The sequence below is a fragment of the Macaca fascicularis genome, chromosome 17 (genome assembly GCF_037993035.2).
Source record: "Macaca fascicularis isolate 582-1 chromosome 17, T2T-MFA8v1.1".
Classification (NCBI taxonomy): Eukaryota; Metazoa; Chordata; class Mammalia; order Primates; family Cercopithecidae; genus Macaca; species Macaca fascicularis.
The window spans coordinates 14,658,096-14,684,748 of NC_088391.1; the positions used below are offsets into that span (position 1 = coordinate 14,658,096).

Sequence of the window (26,653 nt, forward strand, 5' to 3'; positions counted from 1 at the left end):
CTTTTTGTAGTTTTTGTCTTGAAATCTCTTTTGTCTGATATAAGTACAGTGACTTCTGCTTTTTTTTTTGGTTTTCTTTGGCATGGAATATCTTTTTCCATCTGTTTATTTTCAGTCTTTGTGTGTCTTTATAGGTGAAGTGTGTTTCTTTTAGGCAACAGACCATAGGTCTTCTTTTTTCATCCATTTAGTTAATCTGTGTCTTTTGATTGGAGAGTTTAGTCTATTTACATTCAATGTTAACTATTAAGTAAGGACATCCTTTTGCCATTTTGTTTTTGGTTTTCTGGTTGTTTTGTGGTCTTCTTTCTTGCATTTCTGTCTTCCTCTAGTGAAGATGATTTTCTCTGCTGGTTTAGTTTCTTGATTTTTATTTTTTGTGTGTCCATTGTATATTTTTTGGTTTGAGGTTACCATGAGCCTTGCAAATACTATCTTATCACTCATTATTTTAACCTGATAACATAACACTATTTGCATAAGCAAACAAACAAGCAAAAAGGAAACTAGTAAAAACTTGCCTTTGTTGTTTCTGTTTATGTCTTATTATACTGCCTATGTCTTGAAAAGTTGTTTTAGTTATTATTTTTGTTTGGTTCATCGTTTACTCTTTCTAGTTAGGATAAGAGTAGTTTGCAAACCACAGTAACAATGTTATAATATTCTGTGTTTTTCTGTGTATTTATATTACCAGTAAGTTTTGTATTTTCAGGTGATCATTTATTGCTCATTAATGCCCTTTTCTTTCTGATTGAAGTACCCCCCTTTAGCATTTCTTGTAGGACAGGTCGGGTGTTGATGAAATACCTTAGCTTTTATTTGTTTGGGAAAGTCTTTATTTCCTCTTCATAGTCAAAGGATGTTTTCACTGGATATACTATTCTAGGGTAAAAGGTTTTTTCCCTCAGCAATTTAAATATGCCATGTCACTGTCTTCTGGCATATAAGGTTTTCACTGAAAAGTCTGCTGCCTGATGTATTGGAGCTCCTTTGTATGTTCTTGTTTCTTTTCTCTTGCAGCTTTTAGGATTCTTACTTTATTCTTGACCTTTGGGCGTTTGATTATTAAATGTCTTGAGGTAGTCTTCTTTGGGTTAAATCTGCTTGGTATTCTATAACCTTCTTGTACTTGGATATTTTCTCTAGGTTTGGGTAGTTCTATGTTATTTGAAGGTTTACTCAAAATAAACTTTCTATCCCTATCTGTTTCTCTGCCTCCTTTTTAAGGCCAATACCTCTTAGATTTGCCCTTTTGAGGCTATTCTCTAGATTGTGTAGGCACGTGTCATTGATTTTTACTCTTTTTTCTCCTCTGTGTGTTTTAAAATAGCCTTTCTTCAAGCTCATTAATTCTTTCCTCTGCTTGATCCAGTCAGCTCTTAAAGGACTTGATGCATTCTTAAGTATGCCAATTGCATTTTTGAGTTGCAGAATTTGTGCTTGATTTTTAAAAATTATTTAAATATCTTTGTTAAATTTATCTGATAGAATTCTGAATCCCTTCTCTGTGTTATCTTGAATTTCTTTGAGTTTCCTCAATACAGCTGTTTTGAATTCTCTGTGTGAAAGGTCACATATCTTTGTTTTTCCAGGATTGATTCTTGGTGCCTTATTTAGTTCATTTGGTGAGGTAATGTTTTTCTGGATGGTGTTCATGCTAGTCGATGTTCCTCGGTGCCTGGGCATTGAAGAGTTAGGTATTTATTGTACTCTTCATTGCCTGAGCTTATTTGTAGCCATCCTTCTTGGGAAGGCTTTCCAGTGACACTGCAGTTCTTGCAGACTTGTAGAGGTACCACCTTGATGGCCTTGGGCAAGATCTGGGGTAATTCTCTAGATTACCAGGCAGAGTCTCTTGTTCTCTTCCCTTACTTTCTCCCAAGCACACAGAGTCTCTTTCTCTTTCTGTTCTGAGACACCTAAAGCTGGGGGTGGTGTGACACAAGCACTCCTATGACCACCACCACCACCACCATGAGGTGCTGGGTCACACCTGAAGCAAGCACAGTGCTGGGTCTTGCCCAAGGCCTGCCTTAATCACTCCTCAGCTATAGCTGTGTTCACTCAAGGCCCTAGGGCTCTACAGTTAGCAAGTAGCAAAGCCAGCTGGGCCTGTGTCCTTCTCTTCAGGGTGACAAAGTCCCCCTGGCCACCAGCGGGTCCAGAGATACCATATAGGAGTCAGGGACTAGAGTCAAAAACCTTAAAAATCTACCTGGCATTCTGTTGTATTGTGGCTGAGCTGGCACTCAAACCACAAGACACAGTCCTTCCCCTTTTCCGCTTTTCCACTTTCCCCTTTCCAAAGGCTGAGAAACCTCACCCCGTAGCCACCGCCATTCCTGGCCATGAGGAGTACTGCCAAAGTACCACCGACATTCCCTTAAGGACCAAGGGCTCTTATATCAGCTTGTGGTGAATGCTGTCTGGCTTGGACTCACTCGTCAGGTCAGTGAGCTCCCCTTTGGCCCAGGGCAGGTCTAGAAATGCTGTCCAAGAGTCAAGTCCTAGAATTGGGGACCCCAAGAGCCCACTTGGTGCTCTACCCTACTGTGGTGGTGTTGGTACCTAAGATGCAAGACAAAGTGCCCTTTACTCTTCCTTCTGTTTTTATCAAGCGGAAGGAGTTTTGCCCCATAGCCACCACAGCTGGTAATGTGCATAGTCTCACCTGAAGCCAACAAGTCTCAGAAACTCACCAAGGCCCTCAACATAGTACCGTGGTATCACTGCTGGTTATTCAGGACCCAAGGTCTCTTCAGTTAGCAGATGATGAATGCTACCTGGACTGGGTCCTTTCCTTCAAGGCAGTGGGTTTCCTTCTGGCCTAGGGCATATCTAGAAATGTTGTCCCAGAGCTAGAGCTCAGAACAAGGGCCTCATGACCTCAAGGTGCCCTATTCTTCTGTGGCAGAACTGGTAAACAAGATGCAAGACAAACTTCTCCCCACTCTTCCCTCTCCTCTTCTCAAGTGAGAGGAAGGGGTTTCTTTTGTATCCACAAGCTGTTCAATCTGGGGTTGGGGGAGGGGTGATGCCAGCATTCCCTTAGCTGCCCCAGCTGGTATCTCAGTGTGTACCATGCTACTTTAGTCCACTGTGTTTGGGCCTAGTTCAGCACTAGGACTCACCTATGAGGTGCAGTCCTTATGGCCTAGACTGCCTTTCAAGTTTTTACTTAGACACCAAGAGTACTCTGGCCTTTGATACTGAGGTTTGTGGGCACTCAAGTTTGGACCTCTGGTATCAGTGATTCCCCTCTGGCTAGGGCTGGTTGAGATGCCTTCTTGTGGGTGGACATCAGCTTAGTTTGGTCAGATTTTCTTTTTGCTATAACAAGATGGCACTGGATTCAGTGCCTCACAATTGCTCTGTTCCTTCACCAGCACCCAGAGATGCTCCTGGCACCAAGCCATGCTGCTGGGGTCAGGGAGGGGTGGTGTCAGAGACTCAGAACTGTTTTTCTATCTTTTCAGTGTCTCTTTCAGTAATATGAGGTTAAAACCAGGTACTGTGAGTGCTCACCTGATTTTTAGCTCTTATGAAGGTGCTTTTTTCTGTGTAGTTGTTGGTTAACTTAGTGTGCTTGTGGTAGGGGTAGGGGGACAATCTGTGGAGTTTTCTGTTCTGCCATTTTACCTCACCTCCCTCCTAAAAAATATTCTTAAATGAGATTGTAATGTTTGTATGAACTTGCATGAAGACAGACTTCTTGTGTTTGGATCCTGTGTCTCTTACCCATTTTGTAACATTCTTCAACGTACTTATAACTCTGTGCCTATGATTCCTTATCTGTAAAATGAAGATAATAATAGTATCATAATAGATGTAAAACATTTAAAACAGTACTAAATGCCATGTAAGGTTAGGTGGTGGTATTATTACTATTTATCCTGTTTACCTCATATTCTGTGGTCATCTGTCAGTATTTGTGAATACCTTTCAGTGACAGGAAATTAATTCTACTTCTTGATCCTAATTCTACTCCCTGTCTGTTCCTAATCTTGTTTTTCCTTTGCTTCCTCTTTTCTCATCTACTCATATTTTATGTCTTCCTTCATGCTTTATATAACTTTTAGCCACCTTCAGTGTTTTTTGGAATAAAGTAGTGTATGCATACATACATATACATCTTTGTTCCTAGAATTTACCACTTTTAGTACATGGTTTTTATCTTGGACATTCATATATTCTAGTTCCCAGAACAGTAACTTCTAGACTTTAATAAATTATTTATTGAATGAACGAAGGAATCAATGACTTCAAATTTGTGAGGCGTTGTATATGATTATTATTTTATTCCTAAATCTTATTCTTTAGACCAAAAGGACATCCAGTTTGACAGTGTTCTTTTTTAAGAATGATGCTTATAACTGAATATAATAGTTCCTATGGGATTCCATCAGCAGAGAGTAAAAGAGTATTATTATGTCATTTTATTCTATGTGTATTTGTCTGCTACTGTACTTAAAATACCAAATAGGAGGGGCAGTATGACTTTGGACTCACTTGCCATAATGCTGAAGTCAAATGTGTTGCTGTTAAATCAGCTTTCTTTTACCCAATTCACATTTTTGCTTTAAAAAAAAATGTTTTACAAGACCTTGCATATTTCTGTTCAACTTATTTTTTAACATTCATTCCATTATTTCAGTATTTATTGTAAGTTGTATCAGTTTCATATTTCTTCATCTTCTATATATGGAGTTTATGTCCCAGTTACATCTCCTTATCTGTAAGACTAGTAATACCAAAAAAGAAAATGAATTTCATGTCTTAAAATTTATCATTAGTAAATTCTATATTTTCTGTTGATTATCACTTTTAAAGGCCAAACCCTCTTTTTAGGAAGTTTTCCTGAATCCCACCCAGGAATCACACGCTGTAGTTTGCTCTATTTTACTAGATTTGAAAGCAGTCTTTTCCATTTATGTGGAAATTAGATTTCTGTTCCCTAGTTTCAATGCTTACAACACCTTTCACTTACCTGTAGCTCTTATACTTTTGATCAAAATTAATTTTATACCAGAAGCCAGGAAATTTTTTAGAGTAGTAGTTTTGAATTCTTGTTATTTCATTCTACTGTTATCAGTAGCCTCCCATGTTAACACCATTGTTTCTTTCTGTTTACTTTCAGCTGGTTGGTGGAGAATTTGACTTGGAGATGAACTTTATTATCCAGGATGCTGAGAGTATAACATGCATGACAGAGCTTTTGGAGCACTGTGATGTAACATGTCAAGCAGAAATATGGAGCATGTTTACAGCCATTCTACGAAAAAGTGTTCGGAATTTACAGACTAGCACAGAAGTTGGGCTAATTGAACAAGTATTGCTGAAAATGAGTGCAGTAGATGACATGATAGCAGGTATGGGGTTGTCTGACAGGAAAGTATAACTTAAATGTTTATAAAGTTTCACATACTTCCCTTTATATTCCATAGGTAATGTAGATTTGTTGACACTACTTTGATTTAAAATAAATGGAAATGTATGAAAATTTTACTTTTTATATTAATGGGAAACGTGAAGAGTGGAAGAAGAAAAACATAATTACTGTAGTAGACAAACATAATTACTGATGTTTTCTAAATTTTAGAAAATCTCAGTACCATGGAGTGCTATGAAATCTATCAGAAAAATAAACAGTATCTTTTTATGTAGTATTTCATTAAGCTTTTACATAATTAAAATACCACAATAGGTATTACAGTTCTGTATAATGAGCATTTTACCAAATTCTCCTAGTTCTGTGCCCCTCAATCTGGCATAAATGCAACTATGACAGGAGGTACTAAAAGTCTTAGATAAGCATGTTGTATCTTTTGGACATGTCCATTTTGGAAGAAACTTGTATTAAAATAAACTAATATATTATGGGCTAGAACATAAAATTCACCAAGAATTTCAAGATAAAAATACTAATGTTTTGCTTGTTTGGGTTATTTCAAACAGTAACTTTGAAATCTATATTTTTTTCACCACCAACCCTTTACTACCTTGCACACTCATTCTCCTGTGTGGCTGGATGCATTTCAGAAAAGTGTTTTGAATATTATTCCAGAGCAAGTATCATTCCAGAAAATAAGTTTAAAGTTTGAAATGTTTATTTTTTGTAAGCCATGAATTTTCAGCCTAAGTATCTTCTGACATAAAAGCATTTTCGTAATTACACAAGTGCTGATATTACCCTCCACAGTATCATTCCTGATCCGGGAAAGTAGTTCAGATACCAGAGAATACTCTTTAACATTTTGGCTTATGCATTTAATTATTTTTAAAATTTATGGAACAATACATTAAACAAGAAAGAATGGAATGAAAAATGGGTTAAAAAAGAATGCAAAATTGCAAAAAGAATGCTTTTAATTTAAATATTTCAAAAAATTTGATTTTCTGAGAAAATATATTAAAAATCATATCTAATTACCTTCAGGGTGGCATATATCTTTTTTTAGAATGGTTTAGCAGTCCCTGTATGGGGTACTGATGGCTAACTTGATGAAAAATGAGATTTAGACATCTGTTTCTTAAAATACCTTTTTAATAAAGATATATTAATAGTAGCATTTCTATAAATTCTAGAGTTACTTAATAGGAATGTATTAATATAGACTTATGTGTACACATGTTTTGTAGGACATCACATGATCTTTCAATTCTTATATCTGAGCTTAAGCTCTTTTTTTTTTCTTTTGTAAACTGGCTGCTTCTCTATGGAGTGCAGTTTAGAGAATGAGCCAAAATTACACATATAGTAATTTACTGGTACATAATTCATCAGCACTGAAATGTAACAGTGACAGTACCATAGAAGTTCATATCTTGACATTGCTATTATATAAAGCTCCTTAATTCTCTTATCTTTTTCTCAGTAATAATATTAATAACACAAAACTTTCACTTTTTGCAGTTTCTAGCATTTCCCTTCAAAAGAGCTTGATGTTGGAAGGATATGAGAAAAGAGAATAAATGTCAGAAAAATACCTCTGTCTTGCTTTTTAATAGAGAAATTAAACTTTGAATATTATACTAAGGAAGAACCGGCAGCCACCAAAACACTACTAACATTCATATCTGAATGTATTGTAGTATGTTAAGTTCAGTGGGGTCCTTTTTATTTAATAATATAGTATAAGTGTTACTAGAAGTGGCTAAATTAAATATGTATAGCAAATTGATGAGAAAATTTCATGGTGTTAGTATTTTTCCTTTAAAAAAAAATCATTTCTGATTACTTTCAATCTTGTTCTCCAGAAAAGAAGACCTTCTATAATAGAATTAAACTGAGCTGCTTGGTTGTGTTACATATACAATATATAAGTAATTACTATTTTTTCTCTTTTAAAAATAATTTCTGATTGTTTTTAATCTTGTTCTCCAGAAAATATCTTCTGTAATAGAATTAAACTGAGCTGCTTCGTTGTGTTACATATATAATATGCAAGGAATTTTTAAAAATTTCTAATTAAATACAAAGTTAATAGATTACTTTTTGTGACATACATGGGAGATAAGATAAAGACTTGTATAACTTGAAAAAAAATTTAGATGTTGCAAATATTTTAAAAAGTTTTTTTAAAGTATTTTATGTAAACCTTTAAGAAATCTTCTGTAAAGGTTGCCATTGCAGCTAATTGCTTACAAATACTTCATATTATAGAAACATTAAATGGACTAAGACAAAAATACTTCATATTAGCTTAGGGTTTTTACAGTACTTGAATTTTTTATAGAAACATGCTTTTTGACCTATATATACTAATATTTTCATACATTTTTGTTGCTTAAGTGATGACATGTTTTATTTCGTTAAAATATTACTCTGAAAGTGGCATATCCACTGTCACACTTTTATTGTAGAGATTACTTGCTTATTGTGTGTTAAATAAAATTATTTATGAATTGATTAATTATTAATTGATGAAAATAAGCATACTAAGTTTCAATTTTGAAATATACAAATGAGAAATATTTTTTAAAGTCTCAAATTCCAGTTATTAATCTGTGATATGATATTGAATAATACACATTATATATCAGTACTAAGTATTTCAGCTTACCCTAACCTAACCTTTTTATTAATTGATTATAAGCTTTTAGAATATATATGTGTATTGCTTTGTAATAACCTTTGTAGTATGTTTCATTCTTAAGAAGTGCTTTAGAAATTGAGGAAATGAAGTATAAATGTTTAGATGTTCAATTTCTTGCAAAGAACAATGGCAGAAGAAGTATTAATCACAATATGTAGAGAAAGCAATCAGAGACAAGAGATTAAATGTGTAATTTTTCTCATTATTAGGTGTGCTGGTCTGTTATATGCACATGTACACTCACACTAGCATGATGGATACCATTAGTAATGTACTTACAGACTAGTGTGTAAGAGTGAGGGTTCTGAAACTATACTGTCTGGGTTTGAATCCTGATTCTACCACTTACTAGGTCTGTGTTCTTGAGCAATGTGAATAAATTATCTGTGCCACAATTTACTCATTTTACAAGGGGATAAAAATGGTACTTACCTCATAGGCTTGGTATGAGGATTTGTGAGGTTAGTATATGTAAACCACTTGGAATAATGTCTCACCTGGAGTAAGTGGTAAAAATTGCTAGTGGGCCAAGGAATATACCAAGAATATATTAAGAATGGACAATTCTGAAAGACAATATAGTCAGCTGTTACTTTTTCATTTGACAATAACCAATTTACAATTTTACATCTTTGTATATTTTCATATTTTTACCTACCTTTCCCTGCACACAGCAGGCTGTGTTGTGGTGTGTGTGTGTATGTGTTCTGGGAATATATAAAATCTATTTTACATTTCTGCTAAGAGAGCTTAATTGCATTGGTGATTTAATGGGGGAAAATCATATAATTGAAATAAATTATTTTGGTTATTTAATGAGTTAAAAATTGTTAATTGGGATGGCTATTCATGAGGACATTTAGCTGTATTAGATACATATATATAGAGAGAGATGACAATGACAACTTTTATCTTTCAAAAAGTATATTACCTTGACAGATGGCAGCTCATGACTAGAGTTCAGAATAACTTTATTTTCCTTTGAAGATCTTCTAGTTGATATGTTGGGGGTTCTTGCCAGCTACAGCATCACTGTCAAGGAGTTGAAGCTTTTGTTCAGCATGCTTCGAGGAGAAAGTGGAATCTGGGTAAGCTGTGGTCAGAGGGAAAGGTATTCAGTATTAGTTCATTAATACTTAATGTTCAAAAGTTTGTCTCTAGAGAGCTATATACTTGAATTTATAATGGAAATTGCTTTCCTCTTAAATGATTTAGTAAATGTTTTATAAATGATTTAAAATTAATTTTCTCTCTAGTTAAAAAACAGTCCAGTGGCTAACGTGGTATATTAAGTATTGTTGTTAAATTTGTACAATGACATTTATTTCTTTTATTGTTTCCCCAGCCAAGACATGCAGTAAAATTATTATCAGTTCTTAATCAGATGCCACAGAGACATGGTCCTGATACTTTTTTCAATTTCCCTGGTTGTAGTGCTGCGGTAAGTTTTAAATACATGTGCTGATTTTTATTTATTTATTTTTAGGTCAACTTTAGTAAGGTTTAATTTACATATAATAAAATTTACCAGTTTAGAAAGTACAATTTGATGAGTTTGGAAGTCATACAACCACTACTATATAATGATTTCAACAATTCCATCACTTCCCCAAATTCCCTTGTGCCTGTTGGAAGACATTCCCCCCTACCCATCCTCACTTCTTACTACTTCTGATTTACTTTGCTTTGTGTTCCTGTAGTTTAGCCTTTTCTAGATTGTCATATAAATAAAATCGTACAGTATAGTCTTTTTTTTTTTTTTTTGACGGAGTCTTGCTGTCACCCAGGCTGGAGTTCAGTGGTGTGATCGCAGCTCACTGCAACCTCTGCCTCCCCCGTTCAAGCAATTCTCCTGCCTTAGCCTCCCGAGTAGATGGTATTACACACACCCGCCACTGTGCCCAGCTAATTTTTGTATTTTTAGTAGAGACGGGGTTTTACCATGTTGGCCAGGCTGCTGTCAAACTCCTGACCTGCTGTTTGCCCGCCTAGGCCCACGAAAGTGCTGGGATCACAGGTGTGAGCCCCTGCACCTGGCCTGGTATATTGTCTTTTGTATCAGGCTTCTTTCACTTACCATGATGCTTTTGAAATTTTCTATGTTGTAGTTTTAATTACTGTTTTATTCTCTTGTCTTTTTTTTTTTTTTTTTGAGTAGTATTGTATTTTATGGATATACCACAGTTTTATCCATCCTATCCATTCACTAGTTGATGGACTTTTGAGTTTCTAGTTTTTGGCTGTTATAAATAAAACTGCTGTGAACATTTGAGCACAGGTCTTTCTATGGACATATGTTTTCTTATATTTCGATTAAATACCTGAGTGAGATTGATGGGTTTTATGGTAACTGCCTGTTTACTTTCATGAGAAACTGTCTACTTGTTTTCTGTATTAGAACATTGTACATTTTCATAAGCTGTGTATGAGAGTCCCACTTGATCTGCCTCCTGGACATTTTCAGTCTTTTAAATTTGAGGGATTTAAATGGTTGTGTACAGTAGTCCCGCCTTATCCATGGGGAATATATGTTCTAAGACTGGCTCAGTAGATACCTGAAACCGTGGATGGTACTGAACCATGTATATAATATATACTATGTTTTTTTCCTCTACATACATACCTGTGATAAAGTTTAATTCGCAAACTGGGTACAGAAAGAGATTAACAACAATAACTAATAATAAAACATAACAATTATAGCAATATATTATTGTAAAACTTTTGTGAGTGTTGTCTCTCCCTCCTTCTCCTCCCTCATTGTCTCTCTTTCAAAATATCTTACTGTACTGTACTCACCTGTTTTTGGACTGTGGTTGACCATGGGTAACTGAAACCATGAAACCACAGATAAGAGGGGAATCTACTGTAATGGTACCTCATCATAGTTTTAATTTTGCATTTCATTCATGACTGATCATGATGAGCATTTTTCATGTGTTTATTGGCCATTCTTATATCTTCATTTGTGATGTTCTGTTCAAATCTTCTGTTCATTTAAAAATTTTGGTTGTTTATCTTATTATCCTAAGAGTTCATTATATATTTGGAATGTAAGTTCATCTATTAGATCAAGGTAAAATATTCCCTGTTTTAAAGAGTCAAGAAAAGTTACATATTGTTTGACAATAAAATGTTATTTATATTGTATGATAATAAAACTGCCTGAACTAGTGGCTTAAATACTAAAATCTGAAAGGTTACTATAGGGTTTAACTCTTCATTTGAAATTGTGTGTGTGTGTGTGTGTGTGTATGTGTGTGTGTGTTTGTGCGCATGCGTATGTGTGTATGTGTATTTTTTTTTTTTTAACAACAAGTACTTAGAAATCTTTGACTACTTTGAGATTATTTATTGGCCACCTACAGAGTATTTTCTATATCTTCAGTCATTATGCTTGGAGTATACTACATTCCTTACTCTTGAAGAACTCTGATGGCTAGACATGCAGATACAGCTTGTTACAATAAGAGTTATAAATGACACTGTAGATTTAGGTACTCATAACTATGGGAACACAGTTGAAAAGAGAAATCACGCTAGGTTGAAGTCCAGGAAAGCTTCACAGATGAGGAACATATTAGTCTGCCATTAAAGAATAATTGAGATTTTGTTGAAAGGAAGAATGATTTGGATAGAAGCAACATGATGTATAGAAAGAGGAACTGTAAAAGAAGTGGAATAGCTGGTATATTTAGATGTACTTTGGAATGTGGGTTTGGGTAGTAGAGGAGGATAAAATCACAAGGGTTTGTTGGAGCCATAGCATGTGGGAAGTCTTGTATAACCTGAAGAAATTTAAATTTTATTCTGAATGCAGAAGATTTTTGACATAGAAGGGCCGTATTTTATTTGAGAAAGGCCATTATCAGCAATATGAGGATCTGTTTGGGGAACAGGTTAATTTTAAGATCATAATGGGTAATTATCTTTTATGTAGAATTTGGATAAAGCCTAGGAAAATAAATAAATCCATTCAGATGTTTCTTGAAGTCAGGTGAAATAATCAGCTACTTTCTCATTTATTCCTTAGAATGGCTACATTTTATTTGAGTGCTATTTTCAAGGGATAGCTATTTTATTTGATTGCTATTTTTCCTTGTCTGCTTTTGAATGGATCTGAATCCTTTTTGTTTATAAATATCAGTGGTTAAGTTTCTGAGTAATAAATGTCATGCTTTGCCTTTCTTGGTTTCAATGTTGTTAGCATTATAAACATTCTCTCTTAATGCTTGCATGTCTTCAATATTGATTCTGTTAACATTTTCTAGCTCAGTCATTTTTGGCTTTAAATATTCAATCTCCTTTAACCAAATGGATTACTACTGAAAACCTAGCATAAACCATAGAAAACTGAAATTGGGAGGCTTATATGTAAGAGACTCTATACTGATGAAACTAGATGGGGACTTCTTGGAGTATATAGTCTGAAACCTGCTATGTAACCTAGAGAGAAAATCTAATTCACTGAGTATTTGAAAATTGAATGCTTCTATAATCAACAAATACTATTTAGGTTTAGTTAGATTGTTTGAATAAAATACTAGCTTTTATTTTATGGATTTGTTTGTGATTTTCTGATATTTATACTTTGATTGTTATTTAATCTGCAAAAGCCATATTTGACATTAGCTACTATCACATTTCTTTAAATGATACTTTTGTACCTTTTCTCATTGCCTTGTAGGCAATTGCCTTGCCTCCTATTGCAAAGTGGCCTTATCAGAATGGCTTCACCTTAAACACTTGGTTTCGTATGGATCCATTAAATAACATTAATGTTGACAAGGATAAACCTTATCTTTATTGGTAAGTAAATGTTTAATTTTAGGACTTTTTTCTTTAAGTACTTGAATTCTATAAATGTATAGTCTCAAGGCAACTTAGAATATATATATATATGTATATATGCTAAAACTGTGAAGACACTGTAAATCAGTTTTATTTATGTGTGTATATATGCATTTATTTTGCTATTGATTCTAGGTCATCTGCCTCACAATTATCATTCTTTTTCAATTACAGTTTAAAAGTCAAAGGTACAGACTTTCTGTCCCAGTCTCCTTCAATGTATATCAGTTGTGGGAATTTTAGTGAGGATTGCTGGTCCCTGAAAAAAATTCCAAACTTTTACCAGATTTCATTCATTTTTGCCTTTTCACTTACTTTGTTCTATTAGCATAACTGACATATGCTTGAAAATTGTTAATAATAACTATGTAAGAAATTATAAGGTAAGATTATTTGGTGTGGACAACTAGAATGAGTTGATCAACCTAACAATGTGTTGATCTGTAAGGGTTGAAAGCTTGGTAATTTTAGTATGCCAGTAATGATGCACAGTCAGCATACTTATGAATAAGAACATCAAACATTCATTGATTGCCATATTATATGCTAGGCATTGTAAATGTTTATATATATGAACTCATTTAATACTTGCAATACTCTGAAATAAGACTGCCTGTGTTCAAGTTTTGGCTTCACCACCTACTATTCACCCTGTATTTTTGGTGTCTTCAACTATAAGATGAGGATAGTAATAGTGTCTATCCCATAGGATTTAATGAGAGAATCGTATTTAAAGCTCTTTGTTTAATGGCTGGGTCAGAAATGTGAGCAAAGAAATATGTGACCTATTACTATCTTCTAAAGTTCTATTATAAAATATTATATATGGATAAAATGAGAGCAAGTTTTAAATAAGCATCTGAACTTCCAAACATAAATGGGGTTGGACTTCAGAGTGGTCATTTTGGGAGGTCATACATTAATTTCAGTGGTACCTTCATTTTTCAATGATTAAACATTTTTCTACATTGTGATTAAATTTACAGCTAAGGGGAATGCTTCTGTAGAAGAAAACAACTATATTTCATAGTTACATCTTTTTATTTTTTTAAACTAAAAATGTACTGCTTTACTTGATCAGCTGCATTATTTATCAACCTTGACTCTGACCAAGTTTTTTTTTCTTTTTGTTTTTAATTTGTAAGCTCTTTTCAAAGGATTATAGAGCAGATTGTTATTTAAAATGTGAACTTTGTGTAAACGTGTTCTGTATTTGCTGATTGCAAATGGTCCTTAAAAGTAGATAAAGTCTACTTGGTGGTAGGTTTTTGTTGGCAATTAATTTGTTTTTAAGTATGTCTGAGATATTAGATTGAAATACTAAAAGCTTTCATAGTCTTTTGTTTCCCAGTTTAAATTTCTTATATTTACTTATAACTAAACCTTTTATATTTTTGTTTAGTTTTTATTTGACACATATTAAACTGCTTCTACTGTACAGGGAAATAAGTTTTATTTTCATAAGAATGTTTAATAGCCATTAGGTGTTTAGTTCTTTTTATCAGAGGATATTATACCATTGTCAGTTGTCTTTGCAGTTTTCGTACTAGCAAAGGAGTTGGTTACTCTGCTCATTTTGTTGGCAACTGTTTAATAGTCACATCATTGAAGTCCAAAGGGAAAGGTTTTCAGCATTGTGTGAAATACGATTTTCAGCCACGCAAGGTAGGTAAAAGTAAATATTTTTATAACTCACCTGTTATGACAGAATTCTTAAGTCTTTTATAACCTCTGTAGTATTCTCTTTCACTGGTTTTCCTATGCTTTTAATGGTTTTCTCTTATCCTTGTCTGTGTTTCCTTTTTATTTTTATGTTTGATTTTTATCTTCTATAAAATAAGTGTTTTGATCTTCTGTGATGCATTTCTGTTACCGTCTCTCATTATCTCAGTGTGATCTGTTCTATGGCATTCTTTCGATAAATACTTATTATTTACTGAGTATTGGACACCATTGTAGGCACTAGGGATTTATAAATATTTGCCCTTTTTTAAAAAAGCTAAATGTTAAACCCTCAGATTAAGCAATGCACCATTACTTTTTTTGTGTGTGTGTGGGAGATTCACCTAATCCTAGTAGTTCTGAGTCTTGTTTCCTAAGATGGAAGGTTTTGTTAATTTCTGATGCTTTAATAATGCTGGCTTCAAGGAGAAGAATGTTGCTGTGCTATTAGTTTTGGCTCATGAAATGTGTCTTTACTTAATATCCTAAATAATAGCAGAGACAAGGCCAAAACACATTTTAAAAACTGCTCTAAAGAGAAAATGCAGAGAACTGTGCAACTGTATGATTAGAATTATAAGAGATAATTCATTCATAATTAGATGGCATTTTCTAGAGAGATTTTCCTGCCTGTCTACCAGACTCCGTCTTTGTGTCAGAGTAACAAACTATCTGAAAGTCCAGATGAAAGAAAACAAGGACAGAGTGCAAAGGAGTTCCCGTCACACATGTTTAAGGCTTTGTCCCCTTCCAGGTTCAGGGTTCTTTCTTGGGTATATGACAGTGAGATTGTCAACATTTTTTAGGGCACACTGACTTCTCCTGACAGAAATATCACCTTACTCTTTGTGATTAATGGTACAATCATAACAGATATGATGAACCCAGATGCGGTGAGGGGGAGGTCTTTATTTCTTTTTCATATCTTTTTTGTTTGTTTTCTTGTTACTTACGATCTGATGTGTGTCTTGCTATATACAGAGAAATTATTTTGGGTGGTATTTTCAAAAATTTGTTTAAATTTTACATGATTCTAACGAAAAATATTTGCTTTATATTTAATGTCAGTTACTGTCATTTCTATTAAAGAATATCAATTTAACAATAATTCATTAATATATACTTAGAAAATAGTTTAAAAAGCAATGATTCTGAATACATATATTTGTTCATTATAATGTTGTATTCTTTCTTTTTTAATACAAATAGATTATTTTAATACCAGTCACATTGCCTTTGCTCTGGAAATTCTGTTTTATTAGAATTAAGGTGAGACCAAGATAGTTTGCTAAAAGTGCCAAATTATTTTGAATTTCAGTGGAATTGATTAGAAGTACAGTTGTTGGTATAATAATTTTTCATGTTAGGATTGTGTGTTTTTAACAAATATTCTAGGTAACTTTTCTCATCAGACAATTTTAGGAAACAGTGGTTTAAAGAATACACATGCAGACAATTAGAGTGAAGTTATAACCAAATGAAATTGTCATTAACCAATAAAAAGCACTTTAACCCATTTGTTCTCACTTTTTCTATTTTGTGTCTTCTTCACTGTTTACTTGTGGAAAACACATTCTCCTTTGTAAAGCTCTCAATATGCAGTGATTCTAAGGGGTCTAGTTAGGAGCAGGTCCAGAGAATGATGTGGATTTTAAAAAGTCTTCTGTGAAGATTCTCACAAACCTTGAAACATCACAAATATTTGCTTTTACTGTGTTTCATTATAATAAGTTCATTCTCTTATTTATTCCTTTCTTTAGTTTTCCACAGATGCCCTAGCTAAGTTGTTGTTATCCTTCCTAATAAGAAATTTACTGGCCTTTCAAAAAGAAATCTTTACATTAAAACTTTTGCTTTCCGAGCTGCACTACTTAACCAGCTGTTAGAACTTGTGAAAATGGATATAAACCATTAGCATGTTACCTAATGTTGATATGTGCTCTAGACATATTAGCTACTGTTGATATCATGCTGTACTTTTTAATCTTCAATTTATTTTCATATCTTTATATATATATATATCTTGTGGATTCTTAATATAGATCTTTTTTTTCCTTATTACTGGTTGTGTCCTTTTATAAATTTCTTTTTGAGTCTCAGACTAAATGCAGACTTCACTGTATATACATAATATCACTATGCACACATAGTTTCCAAGTTTATTTTTATTTTCTTTAGTCAAGGTATATCAGATCAAAAGTTAGGCTTTTTTTTTTTTTAACCATTGAAAAACTCACTTGTGTCATCTGTAGAGTACAGTTTGATGTACCAAGGAAAGAGAAAAGTTACTTTTCTTGTGAATAAGTACTATGGTCTTTACTGGGATCAGCTCATTAATCAGTGCATTTGTTTATTCATTCATTTAATTTTATCATATATTATTGTTATAACCAAAAGCAAACCTTGATAAACTCCAAATCTGAATAATTTTTCTGTATTAATTATCTTAAGTTAATGGTACCCTTACCCATCTAAGTGAAAATTGGAAGCCATTTTAGACTCCCCTTTTGTATGTTAACACTTCCTATCAGTTCTGTTAGTTAACTCCCATCCTCACTTTAAAATTATTAATGCCTTTGGCTGGGCGCGGTGGCTCAAGCCTGTAATCCCAGCACTTTGGGAGGCCGAGGCGGGCGGATCACGAGGTCAGGAGATCGAGACCATCCTGGCTAACCCGATGAAACCCTGTCTCTACTAAAAAATACAAAAAAAAAAAACAAAAAAAAAAAAACAAAAAACTAGCCGGGGCCGGGCGCGTTGGCTCAAGCCTGTAATCCCAGCACTTTGGATCACGGATCACGAGGTCAGGAGATGGAGACCATCCTAGCTAACACGGTGAAACCCCGTCTCTACTAAAAAAAAATACAAAATAGCCAGGCGAGGTGGCGGGCGCCTGTAGTCCCAGCTACTCGGGAGGCTGAGGCAGGAGAATGGCGGGAACCCGGGAGGCGGAGCTTGCAGTGAGCTGAGATCCGGCCACTGCACTCCAGCCTGGGCGACAGAGCGAGACTCCATCCCCCCCCAAAAAAAAAAAAAAATTATTGATGCCTTTGTCTTAGTTCAGCGGCTTATGGTATCTTACCTAAACCTTTGCAGTGTTTCTTCAGTTTTTGTCTTTATCCACACTTGCCTACCTATCTCACCTCCACATTGCTGCAGTTATTTTCTTTAACTATGGAGCTGATCGTTTTAACTTTCCTCCTCAGAATTATTTGGTTATACCACATTATGCAAAAAACAAAGGCCAGGTTCCTAAAGGTCTGTTTACAATCTGGTCTTTGCCTGTTTTTGTTTTTGTTTTTGTTTTTTTTTCCTGCTAAACCTACACACTGAGGAAAATTTTGTCAAGCATTTGTGCTGTATCATATTAAGATTCTGCCTGGAATTTTTTTTAACCCCTGTCTACTGAACAATTCCTTTTCATCCTTAAAGCTTAGTCTTACGGTTCATTTATCTTTCAGTGAATACTTCTATGATAGTCTTTCTTCTCTATTTGTCTTTCCTTCCCAGTTACTTATAGTAATTACTTGTATTACTCCCACATCTGTATTTTAGATACTCCCTATTGTTCTCATAACTGTTTCTCTAGTGAAACTTCCTTCAGTGTGTATATGTTGTCTGTCTTTATATACCCATGATCCAAGGTTGGGACAAGATACTTGGCATAAAGTAGGCTGTCAGTACATTTTTTGAATGAATGAATGATTCTGAAAGGTAAATAATAATCAATTTTAGCATAAATGAACCTCATCATGAGGACATAGTAGATAAAAACAAAATAGCAGTTTAGTTAATGGTATGTCATTTATGGGTGCCAAATACATTGGGAACTTTTCTTCATAGTTTTCATATATTATCTATTTATAATATTCACAAGGAATCCATAAAGTAGGCATTATTATTCCCCTTTTTCAGAGATGCTAAGTAATTTGCCAAAAGCCATAGAGCTAGTAACTTGGGAATCCAATTCATGTCTTTATGAAGTAAAATTCTTGCTGCCCAGTACATTGAGTTATCTGGAGTAGTAAGAACATTGAGTTATCTGGAGTAGTAAGAATTCAGTAAGTATTGTTTGAATGAGTACTTTGTTTTATAGCAAGTACACCAATAAGTATAATATTACATCTAGTATTTATCTTAAAACTGTCTTTGGGCAGGAAATCTTTGCCTATATGTAGGCATTTATTTGTGTCCCTTCTCTTTAAAAATGCAAAGATTTTACACATTTTACTCCACAATATCAAGTTTGTATCTTCTATGTTATTTAGGTAGCATTCTGGTTGAATATTTTCAAATTCAGTGAAGGTAATATATGCAAATTTTAATTCTTATACTTGTAAACTTCTGTAAGATTTTTCTTAAATTTATTTGACGCTCTTTTTTATGGTTTCTTCTTGATAATTTTGTATTATTTAGAAACAATTGTTAAATGACTACATTAAAGATTTTCTCTTCTGATTTTAATCAGGGCTAACATATATGTTGGTTTCGAATCAAGTGGAAGACTTAGTTTGCAATAAATTAATAATTACCTGGAATGAAAAAAAACTTAAAAAAAGGATGTGCATTTTAGACAGTTAAATGTCTTGACCTGACCTTGCTTTTATAGAAGGACACTGTTGTTTTGTATTACTGACTTTTTTGAGTTCTCTAACACACTATTTTTTTTTCTTTTTCTTTTCTTTTTCTTTTTTTTTTGTTTTTTGTTTTTGAGACAACATCTTGTCCTGTCGCCCAGGCTGGAGTGCGGTGGTGCAATCTTGGCTCACTGCAATCTCTGCCTCCCAGGTTCAAGTAATTCTTGTGCTTCAACCTCCCGAGTAGCTGGGATTACAGGCACATGCCACCACGCCTGGCTAATTTTTGTATTTTTAGTAGAGACAGCGTTTCACCATGTTGGCCAGGCTGGTCTCGAACTTCTGACATCAACTGATCTGCCCACCTTGGCCTCCTAAAGTGCTGGGATTACAGGCATGAGCCACCGTGTCCAGTCTATTTTTATTTTCTAAATTGAAATGAACAAAATTGAATTTTGCTCAAAGTATTTTAGATACCTTGAAATAACTTATATTTTAGTGATTAAGGATTATTATAACTTTTTATTTCTCAAAATATATATGAAATAATTGAATAGTGCATTTAAATAATCTGTAGAAGAAAGTTTGTATTTTATATTTTGGAGGGAGGGAGAAACCGGTTAATTTTCCCCCGTTCAGAAAGCATACTTGTTCAAATGTTTACAAATCATTTGTATTTTTCTATACTTTAGAAAAAAATATTTCTATATGCTCAATTTTAGGCTATTAACTCTCAAGCGACTAAAGGTTGTTTCAGATATCAAACCATCCATATTAAAATAGGTACTTAAAATGCTTTTTGATACCAGTAACTGTAAAATGGGCACTTAATATGAACTCATTCATTTATTCTTAATAAATATTCCCACATTAAGTTATTAATTATATAATTATCACTGGATTTACTAAATCTAAATTGTGAAATTGAAGCTACCTAAATCTTATTATAGATGCTAATGTTGTTTCTTTGACAGATCTTTCCTGACCACGCAATCCAAAGTAGAATCCTAGTTTATTCTTTTTCAGTTTATACTGTTCTTTTTCTCCTCACTGTAATCACCATGATTTATAATTCTACATTTGTTTAATTGTGTCATATATATTTCTTATACTAGCTCATAAATTCTAGGAGAACTTGTCAGCCTTGGGTGTCTGCAGTGCCTGGCACAATGTAAATTTTAAATGAATGAACACAAATAAATTATATTTCCACAATTTCACATCTTGGTATAGTGGAAGGAATATCACTCTGGAGGTCAAGGGGTTGTAGTTCTTGTCTTCTCCAAGAATATTCTTTATGTGCTACTTCTACCATCTGTGAAATGAGAGATTGGAGGGGGAGCTTGAGGAAGTGGTATTAGATGATCATTAATAGTCCTGTCAGCATATTCTTGTAGGGTTTTATGAATGTTATAACTGCATTTTAGACCATAATAACCAAACATTACATATTGATATATTTGCTTTTTTTTTATTTAAGTGGTACATGATCAGCATTGTCCACATTTACAATCGATGGAGGAACAGTGAAATTCGGTGTTATGTTAATGGACAACTGGTATCTTATGGTGATATGGCTTGGCATGTTAACACAAATGATGTAAGTCTTTATTTTTCTGTCTGTGTTTTCATTTGAGAGAATGATCTATCATTACAATATGAATTGAATTATAAAATAGTTTGGTAGCAACTTAAAACTTAGAAAATTTATTCTTTTTATTAAAATGAATCTTTCATTGTTAAATTTAGTATAAGAAAATTGCTAAAAGACATGATTAATGATAAAAAACAAACATTTGGCCAAAGTTTTAAGTTTTTTAGATAAAAAACCTTGAATCTTATTTTCCAGCATCAAGCACTAAAAAATGTGGTTTACCCCTTATTTAGATATAAGAAGACCCTAAACAAAAGTATAACATATAGTCACTATTATTCATTACATAGTGATAAATGCTATGGGGAAAATAAATTGGGCATACAGAAAGTGTAGGTGTAGGGAAGGGAGAAGCCAGATATTGCAGAGATGATTTTAGCAGAAAGAGTTGAGCAAGCAAGGTGTGTGGGGAACTTGTTCTATTCAGTGGGAACAGTGAGTGCAAAGGCTTTGAGGCAGAATAGGAAAGTTCAAGGAAAAGGCAATTTGTCTGAAGCAGAGGGAGGAGGAGGCATGAGGTTAGGCAGAAATCATTTTGGCCTTCATAAGCAAACAAGGCCTGGGCTTTCGCATCTTACTCAGCTTAAAAATCCTTGGAAAGTTTTCAGCAGAGAAGTGATGTGTGCTTCTATTTTAGAACCATCAGTCTGCCTGCAGTATTGAGAATATTTTGAAGGGAAATTACTGAAGCAGGAAGATCACTTAAATCGCTTATTGCAATAAAACAAAGAGACTATATTAGTTTCTACCAGTATGTTAGCAATGGAAGAAGTGACACAGTAGGATTCTAGGTAGAGGGTAACTAGAATTAAAACCTCAAGGGTCCTTATGATTTCTCTACTTTGGACTTTCTGTTGTCTACATTCTGGCCTGTCAGAGCCAAAGTGAAAGGTTTGTTTTAATGCTGAAAGTACCTCCAAGCTCAGTAATATACAACCCTTCAAGCATACCTGGTTTTATAAGAACTTACCTCTTAAACACAATTCATTTCTCAGTTTTGTTTGCATCTCTCTAGGCTTTCATCTCCCAAAGGGCAGGGATTTGCTTATCCTGTTTTGTATTCTTTTAGCTAGCATGTGCATATGGTCCATAGTTTGTCCTGTAGATAGGGACTTGGCAGACTACACCCTATGAGCCAAATCAGACCTTCCCCCTGTTTCTGGTTTTGTATAAGCTGGGGGCTAAGAATCTTGGCTTTTAATTTTTTAAGTTTTTTTTTTTTTTTTTTTTTTTTTAAGAGACACAAACCACATCAAAGCAGAATGGGACAGAAACCAGGTGTGGCAGGCAAGGTTTAAAATATTTTCTGTTTGTCCCTTTATAGAAAAAGTTGCTTTTCTCTGCCATAGAAACTCATGGTTGAGCCACAACCAATAAATATTTAATAGAATGTTGTTTTCAGAATTAGAATACACAGATGAAATTCTCCTTTTTATCTTCTCTGCAGAGGAGATCTTCTCTCCAGAGTCATTTTATTATAGAGTGGAAGAAACCCCAGTGGTCTTCTTGACTCGTTAAATGATAAGACAGTATCTTGGAAAGAAAAGGCTTACTTTATTGGTTATTTGTAATAGTGCCCTAAGAAGTGGAGAATTCTAGATAATATCACATATATACATACTTTAGGCAGTTAAAATTCCTATACTTCTAATTAAAGATTGGGTATTTAATGATAACAATTTTTTTTGCCTTTGTACCCCATTCACAATTTTTTTACTTTATTGAAGTACCAAAAGTACTTCTTACATATATAATTCTTGCTTATTCGTACTAAGGTGTGAAATAGCCTGTGGGGATAGGGGAAGGGAACTGAGCCATGACTGCTTTCCCTGGTTTCGGTGGGTGGGGTGTAAGAAGTAGAGGCTGGAAGGATCTTGTTAAGCTTTTGGCTTCTTCAGTGCTGAATTCCTCATGTGGAGAGCACTGTATCATTGGCTTTAAGAAGCAGATCTTAGTCTTATTGTTTATTTGATTCTGTGTAATTCCTACTCATATATGGGAATGGCTTTCTGTCTTTTACTTAATATGGAGGAATAGAGGAATAGATTCGTAATTTCAAAAATAAAGTAGAATAAAAAATTATACCCTATGTGTTCATGATTAAATGTTGGAATAGTCGTTCCCTTGATTCAGATCAATGTCTCTATATATGGATCATTATACATCATTACAGTTGTATATTAGTTTAACTTTTTAAAATAAATAATTATCTCTTTTGCCTTTAACTGTAGTATTTGAAAAGTGGTAAGTCTGAAGATTGAGTAGGTGGCTACTGTTTGTTTGCTTAAACATAAGTGTGCATGTAACTGATCATTTTTCCCAAAAAACTTGACTGGCATTTATTATTTAAATAATAAAGTCTTAATTGATGCTTTCTGCTATTATTTTTGTTATATTTTAAAATATTCTTGATAATGGAGGCCAATTTAAGGATTGAAACCTTTTTGTCATTAAAAATAATGCATTTGATTTTTTTTATGACTTTTAAAAATAGAGCTATGACAAGTGCTTTCTTGGATCATCAGAAACTGCTGATGCAAATAGGGTATTCTGTGGTCAACTTGGAGCCGTGTATGTGTTCAGTGAAGCACTCAACCCAGCACAGATATTTGCAATTCATCAGTTAGGACCTGGATATAAGGTAGTAATAACTGTAATTTTATAAATTCTATGGAGAGTTTTAGATGTAAAATGTGGTGTAATATAATTTTTAGTGAAAATCTTTCTCTAATATGGTTTAAGAGTCATTTCTATTTTTTTTAGGATGTAGTCAGTTTTTATTATATGTTTCTTTTTGGTTCAAAGATGCTTTTTTTCTCACCTGTTCTCTCTTTATAAACTTTTTTATTCTTCAGAATATTTTCTAATACTGGTGGCATGCCTTTTGTTAACAATTCTGAAATAATCTTATAAAACTATTTTGCTTAATGTAGTATTTAAAATACAAAAATTTGAAATATACATATTACAGAGTGAACATAATAAAGAACTTGTTAATATTACTGGTAACTTGGAAACAAGAGTTAAAGATTTAGAAGGAAAGTAAGATAATATACTTCATGGACCTGAAATTATTCAATTTTAGCTTATATTTTTGCTTTAATTGCACTAAGTGAGGAAGTAGGTACAGTAGTGAATATACTAATTTAGCAAAACTAATGTAATTTATCATATTTTTTTGTTTTTTAAACGTTCAAAACAAAGACTCTCGGTAAGATAGAGCATGCACATATATGAGTTAGTTTTAAATGTGAAGTATACCTGGCTAGGGGAGTGTATAGGGGTTCTATTTAAATCACATTAGGAATTGTGAAGTCTCAAACTACTTGGAGCTGAAAGAGAATTACACATTATCGTCAAAGTGTTTATAATTCTGAAGGAGTACTTGTCTTGTATGGAAGTGTGGTTTTTTATTGAACTCAATTTAAATAATTAATGTGAACATTGTGTTATGGAAAGGAGTAGTAAATATTAAAAATATTCCTTCTTTGGCCTTTGTATTTTTGCATTGGTATTTCTCTTTTTATGTCATTTATATATAGATAGAGAGAGCGTGAGACACAGCGAGAGAGGAAAGTTTGAATTAATCATATTAAAATACCTTTTGTTCTCAATGACTTTAATAACCATAATAATATTGAAGAATAATAATGCTATTATTTTTATGTCAAGGTAACAATACTTGCTATCATATATTCTCCATATCATTTTTGTTTTTGTCTTACTAGCTCTTGAAATGCATTTGTGCTTGTACAGCTGCTTTTTCTTTCATGGGTCGTTTTGTTGGGTTTGCATCCTGGTTCTGCCATTGTTGATCTTGCATAGGAATATTTTTGTAATTCACATTTTTTATTAATATGCGGCCTGCTTTTCTTTCCTACTTATTTGAGTTGTTTCATAAAATACTTGCAGTGTCTTTTTAAGCTCTAATAGAATGATATTGAATAGAGTGACAAGCAAACAAATGAAATATAAAAAGGTAGAATATCAAGAAAATACAAATCCAATACGATTGCTAATGCAAAATTTCAGAATTGATGGGAGCTTCCTTGCAACATCAAGGAAAAGGGCTGAATATAAGCAATTTTGTAATTCTTCTATTCACAAAGAAGCAAATTTTGTCCTAAACAGCTTTGCAAATTTTGTAATTTGTAGTATTCTTTTCACAAGTCTTTCTTGTTGTTCTTTTTAACAACAGTGATAATGAGCAGTAACCCTGTCATCATGTGTGCACAGCTCACGTGACATAGTGTATCCTTGTTTTCCTAACACACAGTAGAGTGCCTAAAGTCAGAACTTTTAAGAGAGAAACCTGTAAATTTGGGCGTTACATCAGAGAGTATTTTATTAAGTTTTGAACGTTCTCAGCTCACCGCACCCATTGTTGTTAGTGGGGGTTGATGATAAATCCACGGATACATGCATTTTCTCAATTTGTAAATATTATAAGTACAATTGCTACCGTGACAGGCATCAGCAAAAATTTTTCATATTAAAAAACTTTTTTTTGTAGGAATTCAGAAAATATAGGGAAGGAAGAATGCATATGATCAGATTGTGTTTTGATAGAAGAAAAGCTGAGTAGTTCACACATTATACTCACAATTATCTTGGTAAAGTCACTTCCTGTGAGTGAAGGAGTAGAGGGCTACAGTGGAATTTTTAAGGTGTAGGGAATATAATAACTAGTGGACATTTGGATAAATCCCAAACGGAGTTTAAATTACTTAGTGTTGTATAATAACATAGTATTTATATGTTTTGCCTTGAGTTATATGGAACTTTCTTTCATTGTAATGGTCAGACAATATTTATGATTCTGAGTTTAGTGTAGATAGCATGTCAACATATGGGCTTCGAAATTAATAAAATAAGTTAATTCTACCTTCAAATAATGTCGTCAAACTATATATTCAATGGAGCCTGTTACAAATGATTTTGACTTGTTGGTCACTGGAGTGCCAGGTAATTTTTGTTCTGTCGAACATTTGGTTTTGAGCATTGCAGCTTATCAGTAAAAATTCTATACTTGGTTATTTTCTGGCAGTAATAAGTTAGGGTATCACTTATTAACTAAATAAACCATTCAGTTTGGAAAGTAAAATACAGAAATTCAGAAAATATTTAAAATACAGAAAATCTCACTGTAGATTTGTCTAGTATGGTAAAATTTACTACCAGGTAAGTTTACTGTGGATCTCTATTTGGAGTTATTTAATGTCTTCGAGATTATAAAATCTTGTGTATCAGATGGCCCTTTGACATAAGCTTGCAAATCAGATTTAAACAAAAGTTTTATATTTTATAATTATTACTAGATATTTTATCAGTGTTACGTTAACCCTTGTGGCAAGCAGTTAGTCTTCATTGCCAGATATTTGAAAATTTAGCTTTGAGTTCTCTCCTTCATTTATGAATATCGTAACATAATGGTATTTATAATTTGCTATATCATAATAAAGTTCTAACTGATAAGAGAAAAAGTATAACACAACCTCCAAAATTAAAATTCACTTCAGAGGATTTCCAATACTTGTATGGAGGGGTGAGCTCCTAACAAACTGATATTCTCACAAATAACCATTTGCAAACTCTGCACATAATGTAGATAACATCTATTTGAGGGTTATGGAGATTGAATAAAAGCAGGCAGGCTTTGGAGGGTAGTCAATATATGGAACAGTCAGTCTACATGGCTTGATATCTCCATTTTTTGCTTTTATAGGAAACTTTCTGGCCAGAAAATTTCTCTA

At 33.5% G+C, this 26,653-nt stretch overlaps 1 protein-coding gene across 6 annotated transcripts in view; it reads left to right on the top strand.

The window, feature by feature from the left end:
- The window catches only part of NBEA (neurobeachin), a 741,630-nt gene that overhangs the window by 94,528 nt on the left and 620,449 nt on the right, over positions 1-26,653 (top strand). For all 6 annotated transcript variants that reach the window (XM_005585622.4, XM_065533144.2, XM_065533146.1 and 3 more), the window contains exons 2-8: positions 5,138-5,369; positions 9,084-9,184; positions 9,442-9,537; positions 12,784-12,905; positions 14,486-14,612; positions 20,727-20,846; positions 23,395-23,541. In XM_005585622.4, the coding sequence (XP_005585679.2) occupies positions 5,138-5,369; positions 9,084-9,184; positions 9,442-9,537; positions 12,784-12,905; positions 14,486-14,612; positions 20,727-20,846; positions 23,395-23,541 (945 nt within the window). The remainder of the gene's footprint in view (positions 1-5,137; positions 5,370-9,083; positions 9,185-9,441; positions 9,538-12,783; positions 12,906-14,485; positions 14,613-20,726; positions 20,847-23,394; positions 23,542-26,653) is intronic.